The sequence below is a fragment of the Mustela lutreola genome, chromosome 7, assembly GCF_030435805.1.
Source record: "Mustela lutreola isolate mMusLut2 chromosome 7, mMusLut2.pri, whole genome shotgun sequence".
NCBI lineage: Eukaryota > Metazoa > Chordata > Mammalia > Carnivora > Mustelidae > Mustela > Mustela lutreola.
In genome coordinates, this window is record NC_081296.1 from 80,097,390 (window position 1) to 80,115,541 (window position 18,152).

The following is an 18,152-nucleotide window of genomic DNA, read 5'->3' on the forward strand; positions in this document are numbered from 1 at the left end:
CTGCCTGCCTCTCTGCCTACTTGTGATCTTTGTCGAATAAATAAATAAAATCTTTAAAAAAGAAAAAAAATTATGAGTTTGGGGTGCCTGGGTGGCTCAGTCAGTTGAGCGTCCAACTCTTGGTTTCAGCTCAGGTCATGATCTCATGGGTCATGGGATCGAGCCCCATTGTGGTCAGGCTCCATGCTCACTCAGGAATCAGCCTGAAGATTCTCTCCCTCCGCCCCTTCCCCCTTCATATGTGCACGAGCTCCATCTCTCTTTTTTTCTCTAAAATAAATAAATCTGGGGAGCCTGAGTGGCTCAGTTGGTTAAACGTCTGCCTTCGGCTCAGGTGGCAATCCCAGGGTCCTGGGATGGAGTCCTGCATGGCTGCCTCTCCCACTCCCTCTGCCACTCCCCCAGTTTGTACTCTCTCTGTCAAATAAATAAGTAAAATCTTTTAAAATAAAATAAATAAATCTTTTTTAAATAAAAAAAGAATTACAGGGTTAAACTCAATTGCGGACCAGTGTTCATAGTGTCCTCCACACACCATACTCATTGCTTTGTTTGTGCTGTTGTCTGGCTCCCTCTTCCTCCAAGCGCCAACCAAAATCTCATCCACTGTCCTCGTTCATGAATTTCCCTATTGTGGCCCTGTTAATTTTGAACTCCCAGTTAGTCTGTATTTTGTTACCAAAAACTTCACTGTAAATTTGTTTTTAAAGTATTTTAATCATGTCATGCATCTCTATTTTTTCCTCTCTAGACTATGAATTTCTCTGGGGTTTTTTTCTGTGTCTTAGAGCGGTTAGTGCTGAAAAATGAACAAAAGAAAAATTATGGAAGACCAATATTTATGTATAAATATGTATCTTTTTTTTTTTAGATTTTATTTATTTATTTGACAGACAGAGACCACAAGTAGGCAGAGAGGCAGACAGAGAGAGAGAGAGAGGAGGAAGCAGGCTCCCCGCAGAGCAGAGAGCCCAAGGCGGAGCTCAATCCCAGGACCCCTGAGATCACGACCTGAGCCAAAGGCAGAGGCCTTAACCCACTGAGCCACCCAGGCGCCCCAATATAAAGGAAGACCAAATAGGACTGCCGATATCATACTCTACCGAAAGTGGTTTTTCACTCTAATTACAGAGGGGTTTTATTGCCTAGAATGGTGCCAGGTACATTAAAGGCACTCAACACACACTTTGTTAAATGAATGAATGCCCTTTTATGTGGTACTGTAAATTGCTGTACAGTAATTACATTAATAATTCTTATGTTATTAATATTTAGTTATAGCCAGTGCCAATTTTTAAGTTAATGAATTCCTAGTGTTGGCTCTTTTAAAAGATTTCCTGATTAAGCCTAAGGAACATTCTGCATAGGGAAAAATCATCTGTGCATAATTAAAAGTTACAGATAATTACATATAGGTGTTTGATATAGAGACATGATATAATAAACAGTGAAGTACAGACTCGAAGTCTCTCCAAACAGTATATTTTTGCAAAAGACAATACTGCTTTGCTTTATTGTCCATTCTGCCTGGAATGCTGTATCATTATCTTTATTTCTCTTTCTCTAAGATTTTATTTATTTATTTGACAGAGAGAGATCACAAGTAGGCAGAGAGGCAGGCAGAGAGAGAAAGGGGGAAGCAGGCTCCGTGCTAAGGGAGCCTGATGGGGCTTGATCCCAGGACCCTGAGACCATGACCTGAGCTGAAGGCAGAGGCTTAAACCACTGAGCCACCCAGGCGCTCCTTTCTCTGTTTCTATTAACTAATCTAAGGCCAAGATTTAAAGTGGCTTCCTTGGGGCACCTGGGTGGCTCAGTTGTTAAGCATCTGCCTTTGGCACGGGTCATGACCCCAGGGTCCTGGAATTGACCCCCGCTTTGGGCTCCTTGCTCAGTGAGAAGCCTGTTTTTCCCTCTCCCGCTTCCCCTTCTTGTGTTCCCTCTCTCATTGTCTCTTTCTCTGTCAAATAAATAAAATCTTTAAAAAAGAGATTTTATTTATTTGACAATGAGAGACACAGAGATAGAGGGAACACAAGCAGAGGGAATGGGAGAAGGAGAAGCAGGCTTCCCGCCTAGCTGGGAGCCTGATGTAGGGCTCCATCCCAGAACTCTGGGATCATGACCCAAGCCGAAGGCAGACACTTAACAACTGAGCCACCCAGGTGACCCTAAATAAATAAAATCTTAAGGGTGCCTGGGTGGCTCAGTGCGTAAAGCCTCTGCCTTCGGCTCGGGTCATGATCCCGGGGTCCTGGGATCGAGCCCCACATCGGGCTCTCTGCTCGGTGGAGATCCTGCTTCCCTCTCTCTCTGCCTGCCTCTCTGCCTACTTATGATCTCTGTCAAATAAATAAATAAAATCCTTAAAAAAATAAAATAAATAAAATCTTTTAAAAAAAGGTTTCCTCCATGAAGCCATCCCTGGTGTTCTCTTAGTTAGAAACAGTCTCTCCACAGAATTGTTAAAGCACATTATGTGTATCTCACAAAGGCACCAAATATCTCAAAGACACCAAAGAATGAATATCCATGCTGGATGAAAAAGTAAAATAATTACTAGAAAATTAATTTTTTAAAGATTTTATTTATTTGACAGAGAGACTGAGATCACAAGCAGGGAGAGAGAGAGGGAAGCAGGCTCCCTCATGACCCGAGCCGAAGGCAGAGGCCCAACCCACTAAGCCACCCAGGCACCCCCAGAAAATTAATTTTTAAAAAATTTCTAAGTTAAATTTATGGATAACTGAGGCAAATACACTATTTTGACAGAGCAATGACTTCTATAAACTTTTTTTACTTATGAATGAAATGTATTGATGTATAACACATAAAACGTGCCCATTTAAGTGAATTGTTTGCTGAGTTTTTGATAAAGGTTATTCACCTATAAAACCACCAACACAATCAAAATGTGCAATATTTCTATCATCACAAAATGTTCCCTCTAACCTTTCAGCTGTCAATTCTACCCTCACTCACACACCCACAGCTCCAGGCAATCATTGATCTGTTTCTGTCACATTTGATTCATTTCTGTCACATTTTTCAGCTCTAGAACTTTAGATAACGAAACTGAATTATGGATTCTCTTGTCCCTGGCTTCTTTTGGTCAGCATAGTGTTTCTGAAAATCACCCATGTCGTGTGTATCAGTAGTCCATTCCTATTTATTGCTAGTGCATTCCATCCTACCAGGATTTATCTAATCACATACAGATGAATATTTGTTTCCAGTTTGATGTTACTATGAATAAAACTGCTGTGAATACTCCTGTACAAGTCTTCTTGTGAACATATATTTTCATTTCTCTTTAAAAAATAGCTAGAAGTGGCATTGCTTGGTCATTTAGTAAGTGTACATTTAATTTTATATGAATCTGCCAAGTGATTGTACCATTTTGCATTCCTACCAGCAATTTATGAAAGTTCTACTTGCTTCACATATCCACCGCAATACCTGGTATTATCCATCAATTAATTTCAGCAATTCTAGTAGTACGTAGAAGTAAATCAGTGTGGTTTTATTTTGCATTTCCTTGATGACTAATGATTTTGAATGTCTCTTCATGTGATTTTGGCTATTCTTTTTCTTTTCTTTTCTTTTCTTTTCTTTTCTTTTCTTTTTAAGTAGGCTCCATGTCCAGTGTGGAGCCCAACTCAGGGCTTGAGCTCACAATCCTGAGATCAATACCTGAGCTGAGATCAAGAGTTGGATGCTCACCCAAATGAGCCACGCAGGCACCCTGATTTCTAACTATTCTTTCTACCATCTTCTTTCATGAAATGCCTGTTCAAAACATTTGCCAATTTTCATGGGCTACATTGTTTTTAATCATTAAATTATAAAAAGAATCATTTATATATCTTAGATACAAATCTTTTGTTGGATGTATATATTGTGATTATTTTTCCAGTCTATGCTTGCCTTTTAATTTTTTTTAATGCCTTTCAAAGGGCCAGCATTTTAAATTTTGATGAAGTCCTATTTATCAAATTTCTCTTTTATGACTTGTGTTTTTGTATCCCATCTAGGAAACCTTTGCCTATTCCAAGGTATTTTGTGCTTTCTTCTAGAAAATTTATAGTTTTAGCCTTTAAGCCTAGGATTATGACCCATTTTAAATTAATTTTTATATATAGTACAAGCTAAGAGTTGAGGATTGAATTGTTCTTATAGGGATATCCAGTTATTCCAGCATCATTTGTTGAAAAGATTTCCTTTTTCCTTTGCATTGCCTTAACACTCTTATTGAAATAAGTTGATCATGTATGTGTGGGTTTTTTTCTGAACACTATTCTGTTCCTTTGATCTAAATATCTATCTTATGCCAGTACCACACTGCCTTCATTATTGTTGTTTTATAGTAAGTCCTGAAATCTGGTACTGTAAGTCCTCCAACTTTGTTCTTCTATTTCAAAAAGTGTTTTGTCTATTCTAGATCTTTTATATTTTTCATATAAATATTTCATATAAATTATTTGTCAGTTTCTACAAAAGTGCTGGGATTTTTATTGAGATTGCTATAAATCACTTTGAGAAGAATCAACCTCTAAACAATACTGAGTCTTAAAATCCATCAACATGGTTTATCTCTCCACTTGATGAAACCTCCCCCTCAGTAATATTTTGTAGCTGTCATTATACAAGTCAGACACATATTTTGGGTTCCTTTGTTTGTTTGTTTACACTCATTTTTGTTAAATGTACTCATAAATGTTTCTTGGTTTAGATGCTCTTGTAAATGGCATTTTTTATTTTCCAATTGTTTATTGTTAGTGTATAGAAATTGATTTTTTGCATATTGACCTTGTATCCAGCAACCTTATCTAATTTACATGTTAGTTTTGGTATAATTTTTTTAATATTTTTTTATTTATTTGAGAGCAAGCACATGCACCTGGGCAAGCAAGAGGAGGTGCAGAGGGGGAGTGAAACGGAGAGAATCTCAGTCAGACTCTGAGCTGAGACCAGAGCCTGACTTGGGTCTCAATCTCATGACCCTGAGATGAGGACCTGAGCCGAAATTAAGAGTTAGATGCTTAACTGACTGAGCCACCCAAACACCCCTAGAAGTTTTTTATATATTCCTCAAAATCTTCCTTTTTTCCCAGCTTTATTGATATATGATTGGCATATAATATTGTATAACTGTACAATGTAATAAGTTAATATACATTGCAAAACAATTACCAATAAAGTAAGTTAGCATAGTCATCACCTTGCATAGTAACAATCTGTGTGTGTCAATAACATTTTTCCAGATTTATTGAGGTAAAATGACACACAGTCAATTTTAAGTTAGGGTGTACAGCATGACTTGACTTACATATATTACAAAGTAATTACAATAGATTTAGTTAACATCCATCATCTCATATACAAAAAGGAAAGAAAATGGTTTTTATCTTGTGATGAGAACTCCTAAGATTTATTCCTTTAACAACGTGCAAATATACCATACAAAATATGCCATATTACCTATTGTCATCATGTTGTACATTATATCCCCAGTACTTATTTATACCTGGAAGTTTGGACCTTTGGACCACTTTTATCCATTCTGCATGTCCCCACCCCCTGCCTTTGATAACTACAAATCTGATCTCTTTCTTCTATGAGTTTTTTTTAAATCCACATAAGAGATCATACAGTATACTTTCTCTGTGTGACTTATTTCACTTAGCGTAATGCTTTCAAGGTCCATCCATGCTGTCACAAATGGCAGGATTACCTTCTTTTTTGTGACTGAATTACTTGCCATTGTACATTTATACCACAATTTCTTTTTTCCATTCATCCTCCCACAGATATTTGGATTCTTTCCTCGTCTTGGCCATTATACATAATGCTACTGTGAACATGAAGGTGCACACATCTCTTTGATGTAGTGTTTTTGTTTCCTTCAGATATATTCCCACACATGGAATTTCTGGATCATATAGTAGTTCTATTTTTAATTTTTTGAGAAACTTCTGTTTTCCATAGTGGCTGTACAAGGCCACTGTAAATACTGTGACAGATGGTTCATTTGGGGGCACCAAAGTAACAGTTCGGGGGTTTTTTCCCCCAAGAGTCCTGTAGTTGTATATTTGTCATCACCTGTAACTGTATTAATTTTTCAAAGTAAACTTTAAAATCTTATTTACAATAGCATCCAACATTTGTGATTGATAGGTGATAACCCCCACTATTACTAAATCTGGATTATAATTTTTGCCTTTCTTTACCATTTCTGTCTAGTACATTTCAGATGTTAGGGTTGGGAGCTGACAGACAAGAAATCCCTGGGATTTTGCAGTCACTACCTGACAGCCCTTTAGGTGGCCTTTAACTTCAATTTCCTCTCAATCTTCCCAACACACTGCGCGATCTTGTTAATAGGGCCCTTAGCGTCTTCTTACCCACTTCAAATATGGCCGCTGAGTTCCAGTCTCAGTTACCACCCGATCATGGCAACAGCTCTGGCTTCATGCCCATTTCCAAAAGGGCCTCTTCCCGCGAGGCTGAAGTTCTGAGTGCGCAAGCGCAAGCGCAAGCGCACTCAGCCCATTTCCCGGCAAAATGGCGGTAGGTTTAATGTACGGTCGCCGGGAGCTTCTGCGCCTCTTACGGCCACAGCGTCAGGTAAGGCTACTCCAGTGCTGAGCGCCAGGACCCAGCCCTATCCCCATGATCCCAGCCAGAGACAGCTCATGCCAGGAACAGCCTGAGCAGACGCTGACCTCACCGGGACCTGCCTCTCTTGACCTAGGCTCGCATGAGTACATGGGAGGGTTACGTCCCCGACCCTGGTCTCAGCGGCCGCATATTGTTGTCGCATATTGTCTGTGGGTCCCGATGTCACCCCTGCCACGGAAACGTCAGCCTCGACCTCTGTGCTCCGGGGTGGACCTGCGGTAACCGAGAGCCAGGCTGCACTAAGTGCATGCCTTCGGGCCAGCCATCTGCGCGCGGAGAGTAATAGTGACTTCACCTGTGGTAGAAGGTTGCGTGCTTCGTGGCGAATGAACATGTTTAGTGACATCTGCTCCTGATAAAGGGGCTCCATCCTTCTTTTACCCTCTCAGTTCCACAGCGTCGCAGGGCCCTCGCCTTGGCCGCGGAAACCGCTGACTGCGGGGCTCCTCTCTCCAAGCGGCCGGTGCTTCGAGCGCCCGCACTATGTCGTCCTCGCTGGCTCTGGACCCCGGAGCCTCAGTACCTCCGTGATCTTGTTCGCAGAAGCCCAGGTAAGAGGCGATTCGTCCCTGCGACATTAGGAGTAGTGTTTGTTGGTCGGTTTTATTTTGTTTACAAGGAGGAGGGATGTGGCACACTCCATGCAGCTCCCAAAATTGTAGCATCAGTGGGGAAATAATTGAAAGTACAGCAGGATAGATTGATGTTATAAACAAGGCGTTGTTTGCCATAATGGTGGCAAGCCCCTGATGGTGTATGAGATATGATTCCAGGTGTGTGTGTGTGTGTGTTAGAAAAGTTATAAATTTCATATGAATGACTTCTTGGGTATTAATATTTCTGATGGTGAGACCAAGTGAATATTTTGGTCTTAAAAACTGAATTGTTTTAAATGAAAATTAGTATAGTTTCAGTATCTGTAAAATTGTGCCAGTGAAACTCAAATGACCGTGACGTTTGGAACACTGATAGAAGAAATAACTTCCTAATAGGAAAGAAAGTCATGAAGTCTTACTTTAAGTAACTCGTCTTCCTGTCCCGAGGAAAAAGTAAGATGTCCTTTTAAGCCTTGAATTCTGTGTAGTCTACACTGTAGACTAACCCGGAGAACAAGAAGTAGAAAGTCAATAGAACAACCTGATACTAGTTATTAGGGGGCTTGTGATTTCTGTATGTCCGCCCTACTGAGTATTACACATGATTTCCTTTTGCACAGGTTCAGGGCCCTCCTGCAACTCCCTCACCCACAGCAGTACCTGAGGTGGCTTCTGGAGAAACCGCAGATGTCGTCCAAGCTGCTGCAGAACAGAGCTTCGCTGAACTGGGTCTGGGGTCATACACCCCAGTGGGACTGATTCAGAACTTACTGGAATCTATGCATGTTAACCTAGGCCTACCTTGGTGGGGGGCCATTGCTGCATGTAAGGGAAACACATCGTGGCCAAGGGTAGAAGAAATGGGAACTTAGGGGTAGAACTTCAAAGATAGCCTTTCTGTAAGTGGGTGGAGGGAATACAGCTGACCCTTGAACGACCTGTGGGTTAGGGGCACTAACCCCGCCCAGCAGTTGAAATTTCATAACTTTTGACTCCTCAAAAACTTAATAGCCTACTGTTAGAGCCTTACTGATAACATAAACAGTTCGTACACGTTTTGTATGTTACATGTATTCTACATTCTTACAATAAAGGAAGAAAAAAATACATGTACAGTACTGTTTAAAAACAACAACAACAACATATGCTTGGGCCCAGGGAGTTCAAACCCCTGTTGCTCAAGGGTCAACTGTAGTTGCAGAAGTTTAGGGGTCAGAAAAGCAGATGATTCAGACAAGGAATAGAGGCTCTTGATCCTTAGATACACACTACTACTCTTTCCTAAAGGACATTATAAAACCACTGGATCACCTGGGATTCAACAAGTGTAGATCTTTAATGTGAGCATGGGGTTAGAGTAAGGAGACCTTGTTAACAGTGATGAAGCTGCCCTGGTTTAGGTGATAGGTCAGGCCTGGTGCTTAAACCTCCCCACGCACCCACCCCTGCAGCCAGTAGGAAGGTGCCCACATTGTTTCTCTTGCAGGCTAAGACTATACTTTAAATTCTGTTCTTCCTACACCTTGCTCTGGTGATCAGCTTTTTCCGTAGGCCTTCAGCTTCTCTCTTTTTACTGCCCTATTCTGAAAATATAAACATGTTCAAGTATACCATGGATTTCTTGAGGAAAAGTCCCTTCTTTTCATCCTTAGTTCTTTCTTCTTTCAAAGCTCTTATTTAAAAGACTGTTCTGTATGCAGTGGACTTACTTCTTTCTTTCCACTCTTTGACACTCAGCAATCTGACCTTTTCTTTTTAGCAATCTGACTTACTAAAACCACCTCATTTTGTCAGTAACATCATTATTAAACCCATTTTTCATACTTGATCTTTCTGTGTTAGACACTTTTTCCAATTTATTTTATTGTAGTTTAAATACAATATTACATTAGTTTCAGATGTATAACATAGTGATTCAAGATATATGTTATGAAGTGATCACCATGTAACCATATAAAGTTTGTTACAGTATATTAACTGTAAGTCTCTATGCTGTACATTGCATCCCTGGATCATCTTTATTTGCAACTGGAAGTTTGTACCTTTTTTTTTTTTTTTTTTTTTTTAAGTTTATTTAAGCCAATCCCTAGGGTGCCTAGCTGGTTTCAGTTGATGGAGTGTGCAGATCTTTATCTCAGGGTCATGTCATGATCCTGACCCATACATTGGGTGTGTAGGGCTTGAATTCACAACCCCGGGATCAAGAGCCACATGTTCCACTGACTGAGCCAGCCTAGCACCCCTGAAAGTTTGTACCTTTTAATTTCCTCCCATTTTGCCCATCTTCTCTAGTCCCCTCCCCTCTGGCAACCAGACTGTTCTCTGTATCTATGAGTCTGTTTTGTTTTCTAGATTTCACACAAGTGAAATTATAAGATGTTTATCTTTCTCTGTCTTATTTCACATAGCCTAATACCCTATCGGTCCATCCGTGTCACTGATGGTAAGAGCTCACTTTTTTTTTTTTCTTTTAAGATTTTATTTATTTATTTGACAGGCAGAAAAGCAGGCAAAGAGAGAGGAGGAAGCATGCTCCCTGCAGAGCAGACAGCCCGATATAGGGCTGGATCCCAGGTGGGATCATGACCTGAGCCGAAGGTAGAGGCTTTAACCCACTGAGCCACCCAGGTGCCCCTCACTTTTTTTTTTTTAAATCACTGCTTAATACTCTGTCGTGTGTTTATATGCCACACCTTCTTTATTCATTCATCTATCTACAGATATTTAGGTTACCTCCATATCTTCACAATTGTAAATAATGCTACAGTGAACTTACAGGTGCAAATACATTTTTGTTTTGGGGTTTTTTGGGGTTTTTAAGATTTATTTAAGAGAAAGAGCAAGTGCGTCTTTCAGACTCCCCACTGAGTGTGAAGTTGGACACAGGGCTGTACAATTTTGCATTCTCACCAGTGGTGCACCAGGGTTCTCTTCTCCACATCCCTTCCCCCCACCCCCAGAGATTTCATTTATTTGACAGAGACAACACAAGCAGGGAGAGTGGGAGAGAGAGAAGCAGGCCTCCTCCGAAGCAGGGAGTCTGACTCGGGGCTCAATCCCAGGACCCTGAGATCATGACCTGAGCCAAAAGCAGATGTTTAACTGACTGAGCCACCCGGGTGTCCCCTTAAATATGAGGTTTTCATATATGACCTTTCTTATAGTGAGGTATATTCTCTCTAAACACAATTTATTGAGAGATTTTATCTTTAATGGATGTGGAGTTTTGTCAGATGCTTTTTCTGCACCTGTTGAGATGATCATACATTTTTCTTTCATTTTGTTAATGTGGTAAATCACACTGAATTTGTGAATATTAAACCATCCTTGAATTCCCAGAATAAATCTCACTTGATCAGGGTGAATCATCCTTTAAATGTATTATTAAATGTGTTATCAAATGTATTAAATCATCCTTTAGATACATTGTTATAAATTACAGTAGTTGGGTAAAAAAAATTTTTTAATTTTTTTTATTTATTTGACAGAGACAGCGAGAGAGGGAACACAAGCAGGGGGAGTGGGAAAGGGAGGAGCAGGCTTCCTGCCAAGCCGGGAACCCAATGTGGGCTTGATCCCAGGACTCTGGGATCATGACCTGAGCTTCAGGCAGATGCCTAATGACTGAGCCACCCGGGCGCCCCAGTTTGGTAATATTTTGTTGAGGTTTTTTGCATCATTTATATTCAGCACAGATTTTGGCCCGTATAGTTTTCTCTTTTTTTAATGTCTTTGTCTGCTTTTGGTATCTGGGTAATGCTGGCCTTGTAGAATGAGTTTGAAAGCTTTTCTTCCTCTTTATACAGAGGTAATTCTATATGGAGTTGTAGATTTTGGTATATTCTTGAGAGGATGTAAGCCCAGGATCTTTCCTCCTCATCCATTATGATCCCCTTGGGTCTAGGGTCTGAATTAGACACATTAGACCTTGAAATCTTTCCGTTAGCTTTTGTGATCATCTTTCCTGATTTTCTTCCGGTCTTTCTAACCACATCTTTCCCTGCCATTGCCCAGTTCTCAGTCTACTCCTTCAAGGCTAGTATTTTCCATTTCATCCTTAGCTTCCCTTCTCTTTCCACCCCATATCAACTGTGGTAAGGTTGATAAAGCCTAATCCCATATTCCCCACTGCACCACCACCCTCTCTTCTCAGCCCAGCCCACCTTCCTTGTCTACAGATAAACTAAATATTTTTTGAATGATCAGGAAATAGGAAGTATAAGAAACAGGGAGGAACTATAGTAAGCCACCAGATTACTTCCTACCCTAGGGATTTCTAGGATAGTGGCTTTCACTCTTCATTCCTAGGAGCCCCCGATCTATAATGGTGCCTCTGAGAAAAGCAAAGGCTAGAGCTTGAATAGTTCTGTAGCCAGACTACTCTCTCTCTCAGAGCAGTTCTTATATATCTATTTTATCTCTTACGTATATTGGGGTTATACTTAAAGAGTTGGGGTTAGGGAGATTCCACTGATAATAGAAAACTTCAGACATCACTATCTAGAAAAGTATCTTGTCTCACCTCCTTTTGTTCAAGGAAATAAACAGTATCCTTGGCCATTCCTTATAGAAGTTAATGCTAGAGTTTTGTGAGGTCTTAGCAGAGGACTAAGCCTTGCAGGAACCAAGCCACCCGTGCCCTTTGTTACGTGTTCCTTCAGCAGGTGTCATAGTATTGGAAAAAAAAAAACTAGAATAAAAAAGACCCTTTTAGTGAGGACCTAAAAACCTTCAACCTTCCAACTGTAGGACTGCTTTGATTTCACTCCAGTCCTGTCTGTGTTTTCCAGGTACCATCCTTGCCCGCTGCCTGGTGTTTCCTCTCATCGTGAAGGGCCAGCGAGAAGCAGCCAAGATCCATAACCACATGCCAGAGATCCAAAAGTTTTCCACTCGAATCAGAGAGGCCAAGTTGGCCGGAGACCATGCTGAGTGTGAGTCAACTGCAGAATGCGCACAGGAGAGGACACATCTACACTCTCCTGACACGCTGCTGAGGGAAGGGAATGGCATATATCAGGAGTTGCTAGAAGTGGGCAAGTTCTAAAGATCTACCTGCTTCTTGGGCCTAATGTTTCCAGTGATTGGCCAGGATCAGGTAGAAACTTTATGGGCCAGGTGATAAGGATGGTCACCTCCATCAGTGTAATTATTAACCCAACCATTAACTTCCCCTCCTTTACAGTTTACAAGGCCTCCTCGGAAATGACATTTTACCAGAAAAAGCATGATGTTAAATTCTTTAGACCTCTTATTCTACCTCTGACTCAGGTAAGCAAAAACATTTTCCTTATTTTGTCCTATACCAGTCAGATAAACTCCTGTTTCCATGCCTTAAACCCCCAAAAAACAAGTGGTGATGATAGGGTTTTCAGTAATAGAGAAATGAAAATTCCCCTTTGCTAAAGGGTACTGATACTGTTTATCCTGTGTAATAGGCCCCGATCTTCATCTCCTTCTTCATTGCCTTGAGAGAAATGGCCAACCTTCCTGTGCCCAGCCTGCAGACAGGTGGCCTTCTGTGGTTCCAGGATCTCACTCTGTCTGACCCCACCTACATATTACCACTAGTGGTCACTGCTACAATGTGGGGTGTCCTTGAGGTAAGCTCAGGTTGGCTAAGTGCCAGGCCTGCAAAGTGGAGAGTGAAGAAAGTAGAATTGATGGGTTGAAATCTGAGCCAGATTCTCTAGAAATGACATGCATTTGTTTTGTTTTTGGTTTTTTTGGCAGTTAGGTGCAGAGACCGGTGTGCAAAGTTCTGATCTTCAGTTGATGAGAAATGTGCTCAGAGTGATGCCCCTAGCCGTCTTGCCCATAACTATCCATTTCCCCACGGTAGGTAATAGTTTAGGAACTGGCTCCAAGCCTTTCCATCTAGCCCAGCCATCTCCCATCAAGCTGACAGCAGAGGACAGTTCCTGAGTACTGTTCTTTCTCCTCCTCCAGGCGGTGTTCATGTACTGGCTCTCCTCCAATATGTTTTCCCTGGTCCAGGTGGCTTGCCTCCGGATTCCAGCCGTACGGACTATACTTAAAATCCCCCAGCGTGTTGTGCATGACTCTAGCCAATTACCTCCACGGGAAGGTTTTATAAAAAGCTTCAAAAGAGGTAAGTGTTCTTATTGAAACACGTCCTTAGTGAAACACGACTTGGGGAAGTCATCTAAAAATGGGCATAGGACCCAGTGTCTTCCTCCTCTTTACAACAGGGTGGAAGAATGCTGAACTGGCGCATCAGCTCCAGGAGCGCGAACGACGCATGCAGAATCACTTGGAACTAGCCGCCAGGGGTAAATAACCCTTGCAGGCTCTATTCTCGGATTTGTTTCTTCCTTTCCTTCGTTCCTCATGTTTGTCTTCTCTTGCCCTAGGTCCCTTACGACAGACCTTTACCCACAACCCACTGCTAGAGCATGGAAAGAATCAGCCTCCCAGCACCCCTAACAGCAGCAGTGCCAAGCCAAAGCAGCCCTGGCGTGACACACTGGGCTGAAGTCTGTTCCTGCTCAGACTGGTGGGAGCTCTCTCCTCAGACTCGGCATCAGAACAGATTGGACCCGGAGTCCTTGCCCCAGATCTAGAAGCGCTGGGGCATGGAGCTCTTCCTTTTAAAAGTGGGTTCCATTACAGACTCAAACCTAAGTGTAAAAGAGCCAAGTGATCTTGCCAGCCACAGAATCAGTAAACCTCTGTACTACATGCTGCTTCCGAATACTTATTAAACAGGGAAATGGATGGTGTGCTCCAGAAAACTGAAGACTACATCGACTGGGGACTGCTCCTGCCCATGCTCTTAGGAAGTGCCTCAGCATTGTAACCTGGCATTACAAGCTTACACTCCCACCCCATACATGAGTTTTTCCATCCACATTTATCTCAGGATGCTATAAATATTCAAGAAGTACATGTGCTCAGAATTCTTAGATATAATTAGGCTGTTAGTGAAAAATCTCATTTTGCCAGAGCAGCTTCGGTGTGTTCTCTTGTATAGAGTGGTTGCATCAGCTGACTTGAGAGGAAAGAAATACTCAGATACTTTCAAGCACAAGACTGTTTTTAGTGTTCCGCTTAGGTCTCTGGGACCATTCTCAAATGAAACCATTCAAAGTTTAGAACATAACCCTTTTATTATCTAGCACCTGTGACAGTTTCATGTCTCTAAAGGAGACAGGAATTTCAGAGCATTTTTGGCTCTTTTAAAGGAAAAGGAGTGGGTAGGCACACCCAGAGGTGAGTAAAAATCTTAACACAGGGGATCAAGCCCACACCTGACATGCTCCCCACCACTGTCTGTTCCAGAATTTTTTAAAGGGACAATAAAGCAATGTGTAGCAAAACAAATAAATTACTTTTCATCTCTTAAAAGGCAGGTTCGAAAACTGAAGGCATCTGTCCAGAAACCTGGGCTGAGCAGCTTCAACCAAGTGTACTTTCCTTTTCATCTTCCTTGGCTCCAGCCAGTAAGGGGTGAGAGGCCCCTGCTTTCCACATCTCAGGATGGATTCTAGACAGTATTTAGTCAGACTTGGGATCTCGTTGCTTGGGTATCTCTCCTCCATCTTCCAAATCCATCTCTGCAGCAACTGACATACACAGGACCTGGAGGTACCATGTAGCAGATGCTACAAAGAGAAATGTGAGTCAGAACTAAGAAGAGGTCAGCTGAGCTCAGTTCAAGGGGCACTGAACGGGGCTGACCTGAGGGATAATTCAGTTAAGCCTAAAAACCAGAAGGCCCTATGGCAAAGCTGACTTGGGCGGCGGGGGACCAGATGTGGAGGGGTGGAAAAGGCCATACAACAGCTAATCATCTTGAAGATCCAAAGGCTTACCCACAATCCTTCGTAGGCAGTGAGGTCTTTTGTGTTCTGGCACTCTGATGATGAAGAAGTAGAATGGCAAGCCCGAGAGGGCAATGCCAATGCCGATAAGAGAGTTGATGGTATCGCTATAAAGTGGCACGGCCACCAGGAAGATGGTGCAGAGGCAGAAGACAATGGGGAAGAAAAGGCTGAGCTGGAGGGCCGAGAAAACAGGTGGAGGTTAGGCAGCTATAGTAACAGTTTCTTCTGTGAAGATGAGAACACTGATCCTTTCCGACCCCTTCACCTACACACCCAACTACCACCAAGTCCCAGGCAAAGGTAGGATAGAGGTGGATTACCTTGAGGGGACGAGGCCGATCAGGCTCCTTCCAGCGCAGGTAAAGCTGACCCACAATGGAGAGCCCCACAAAGAACCAGTAGCTGAAGCTATAGTAGTTAATGAGCTGGAAGATGTCCTCCACACACAGGTAGATCAGTGCCATGACACCCTGCGGACACAAGCCCAGGTCAGCTCCTCACAGTCTTGGTCACTGAAGCCACGCTCACCCGCATCTGTCCTCTTCTGTTCCCACAACCTTTAGCACCCTAGTCACAGTATCTCCTTCCTTTTCTAGTAAGCCAGTGGCCTCTCAATTGGTTTTTCAGGCCCATTCTTCAAACCTTTGCCAAGTTAACCTCTGTAAAGCACAGATCAGTACAATTCCTCACAAATCTTTCGCTGAAGAACCTCTCTCTAGTGGCTCCAACCTACATTTTCAGCTTTTATCTCCTATTAACCAACTCCATACTGCTTTGCCCTAAGACTCTCATACGGTCTTTGGGTTTCTTCAATGCCCTTTTTTTAAAAGTAATCTTTATGTCTAACATGGGGCTCCAAATCACAACCCTGAGACCAAGAGTTGGCATGCTCCACTGACTGAGCCAGCCAGGTGCCCCATCTACCTCCCCACATACTGTTTCGTTAACCTAAAGCCCATCTCCACCTTTTGCAGCCTAACCTTAAAAATCCACTTCAAATGTACTTTGTCTAGGGGCGCCTGGGTGGCTCAGTCGTTAAGTATCTGCCTTTGATCCCAGTGTCCTGGGATCAAGCCCTATGTCAGGCCCCCTGCTTGGAGGGAAGCCTGCTTCTCCCTCTTCCGCTCCCCATCTCACGGTGTCTCTGTCAAATAAGTAAATAAGATCTTTAACCAAAAAAAAAAAAAAAAAAAAAAAAAATTATTAATCTAGAAGTACCTAGGGGGCTCAGTCACTTAAGCATCTGACTCTTAGTTTTAGCTCAAGCTGTGATCTCAGAGTCTTGAGTTCAAGCCCATGTCTGGTTCTGCCCTCCCTATGGAGTCTGCTTAAAAGACCCTCTCTCTGTCCCTCACCCTGGCATGCACTCTCTCTCAAATCTTGAAAAAAAAAAAAAAAAAATGCACTTTGTCTAAGAAGTCTTACCGCCTTTACCTTCTACTCCCACAGAAGATCATTTTTCCCTTAAACATTATGTCATTTACTATCATGGCAGTCATTTCATTATAATCAGTGTACTTTATGCTTTATCCTAGACTGGAAGAGTTACCATTTTTCTTTTTCAAGAAGATACTTTTTCTACTAAATTTTTTAGAGGTTTTGGGAAAGCCAGAACAGTTGCTTTGCTGGTTTTTGTTGGTTTTTATGATTTATGTATGGTGGTGGGAGAGAGAGCAAGCCTTACACAGATTCCATGTTGAGCGTGGGGACTCGACCTCACAACCGTGAAACCATGACCTGAGCTGAAATCATGTCAGACACTTAACCAGGTGCCTCCACTTCTTCTGTTAACATTTCCCCCCAGTCTGCCTTTCAGCCCCATCCTTGAGGTTACTTACATTGAAGAGCAGCGCAGGTACTGGCGTGAACCGCTCAACATGAATCATGCAGATGGCGTCAGGGAGGTGGCCTTCTCTTGAACCCACAAAGAAAAGCCTATTTTGGGTAAGATAAGAGAGGCTGAAAAACTTGTGGGATACTGGGTGGGGCTGGTTCACATGCCTCCTAGCACTCCTGCTGCCCTCCCCTCCTTCAAAAGAGTGTGAATAATATGGAATAGGGTTCAGTTTGGAGATGAGTGAGAACTGGAGGCTGCTAATGGAAACAAGAACAAAGGGGTTAATACGATTTGGGGAACATAGTGACTGAACTCTGGGTCCTGTAAGTCCTACCCTCCCCTGCCATAGTTCTTCACAACACCCACCCCCCATAAAAGACACCACTCCTACCTAGAAGCGGCCACAATGGAGGCATTGAGGCCACCAAAGCAGGACAATGCAACTGCAAACGGAATTGTCCAGTTGAAAATTCCAAAAATCTGGTCTGCAAAAGTCTAAGAGAAAGGAACAGAAGGGTCATTAGGATCTAAAAAGGATGAAAGTATGCCCCCAGAGGTCCCTAATCTAACCAACCCTCCTTCCACAGCTGGGGTGACAACCTTGTAAGCCTAGTTTCCCTACATCAAATGGGGCTCAAACTCAACCCCAAGATCAAGAGTCGTACACTCAACTAACTGAGCCAGGTAGGTACCCCTAAGCATAGTCCTTTCAAGGACTACCCCCTTTCCAGGACTTTCAGGACCTACAATATTCCAAAAAGCCCACAAACACACCCTCAGCCGCCTTCTAGTGAAAATTCTTTACCACAGCAACGGCATCACTGGCCAGGATGTCCTTCATATCTAGCACAGTGTAGTAAGCCACATTGGTCAAGATGTAGATGATGGTGACAATGGGCATGGAAATGCCAATGGACAGAGGCAGATTCCTACAGCCAAATAGAATAATGCAGACATTAGTCTCAGGGTCACATCCTTTAATCCTCAGACTCTTTTTTTTTTTTTTTTTAAGATTTTATTTATTTATTTGACAGGCAGAGATTACAAGTAGGCAGAGAGGCAGGCAGAGAGAGAGAGGAGGAAGCAGGCTCCCTGCTGAGCAGAGAGCCCAATGCGGGGCTCGATCCCAGGACTCTGGGACCATGACCTGAGCTGAAGGCAGAGGCTTTAACCCAGTGAGCCACCCAGGCG

General features: G+C 42.5%; 2 protein-coding genes across 4 annotated transcripts in view; one reads left to right on the plus strand and one right to left on the minus strand.

The window, feature by feature from the left end:
* The first annotated feature begins 6,521 nt into the window (after positions 1 to 6,521).
* On the plus strand, positions 6,522 to 13,979 carry OXA1L (OXA1L mitochondrial inner membrane protein). The gene is made up of 10 exons (XM_059181632.1): positions 6,522 to 6,627; positions 7,071 to 7,232; positions 7,898 to 8,102; positions 12,068 to 12,211; positions 12,463 to 12,548; positions 12,716 to 12,880; positions 13,011 to 13,115; positions 13,227 to 13,389; positions 13,490 to 13,570; positions 13,652 to 13,979. The coding sequence occupies exons 1-10, from the start codon at positions 6,565 to 6,567 to the stop codon at positions 13,771 to 13,773; spliced, it is 1,296 nt and encodes a 431-aa protein (XP_059037615.1). The 5' UTR covers positions 6,522 to 6,564; the 3' UTR covers positions 13,774 to 13,979.
* Positions 13,980 to 14,388: 409 nt separating this feature from the next.
* The window catches only part of SLC7A7 (solute carrier family 7 member 7), a 36,527-nt gene continuing 32,763 nt past the window's right edge, over positions 14,389 to 18,152 (minus strand). For all 3 annotated transcript variants that reach the window (XM_059181623.1, XM_059181621.1, XM_059181622.1), the window contains 6 exons: positions 17,767 to 17,890; positions 17,353 to 17,456; positions 16,963 to 17,059; positions 15,445 to 15,594; positions 15,113 to 15,296; positions 14,389 to 14,902 (listed from right to left, as the gene is read on the minus strand). In XM_059181623.1, coding sequence (XP_059037606.1) covers positions 14,796 to 14,902; positions 15,113 to 15,296; positions 15,445 to 15,594; positions 16,963 to 17,059; positions 17,353 to 17,456; positions 17,767 to 17,890 — 766 coding nt within the window. In that variant the 3' untranslated portion in view covers positions 14,389 to 14,795. The remainder of the gene's footprint in view (positions 14,903 to 15,112; positions 15,297 to 15,444; positions 15,595 to 16,962; positions 17,060 to 17,352; positions 17,457 to 17,766; positions 17,891 to 18,152) is intronic.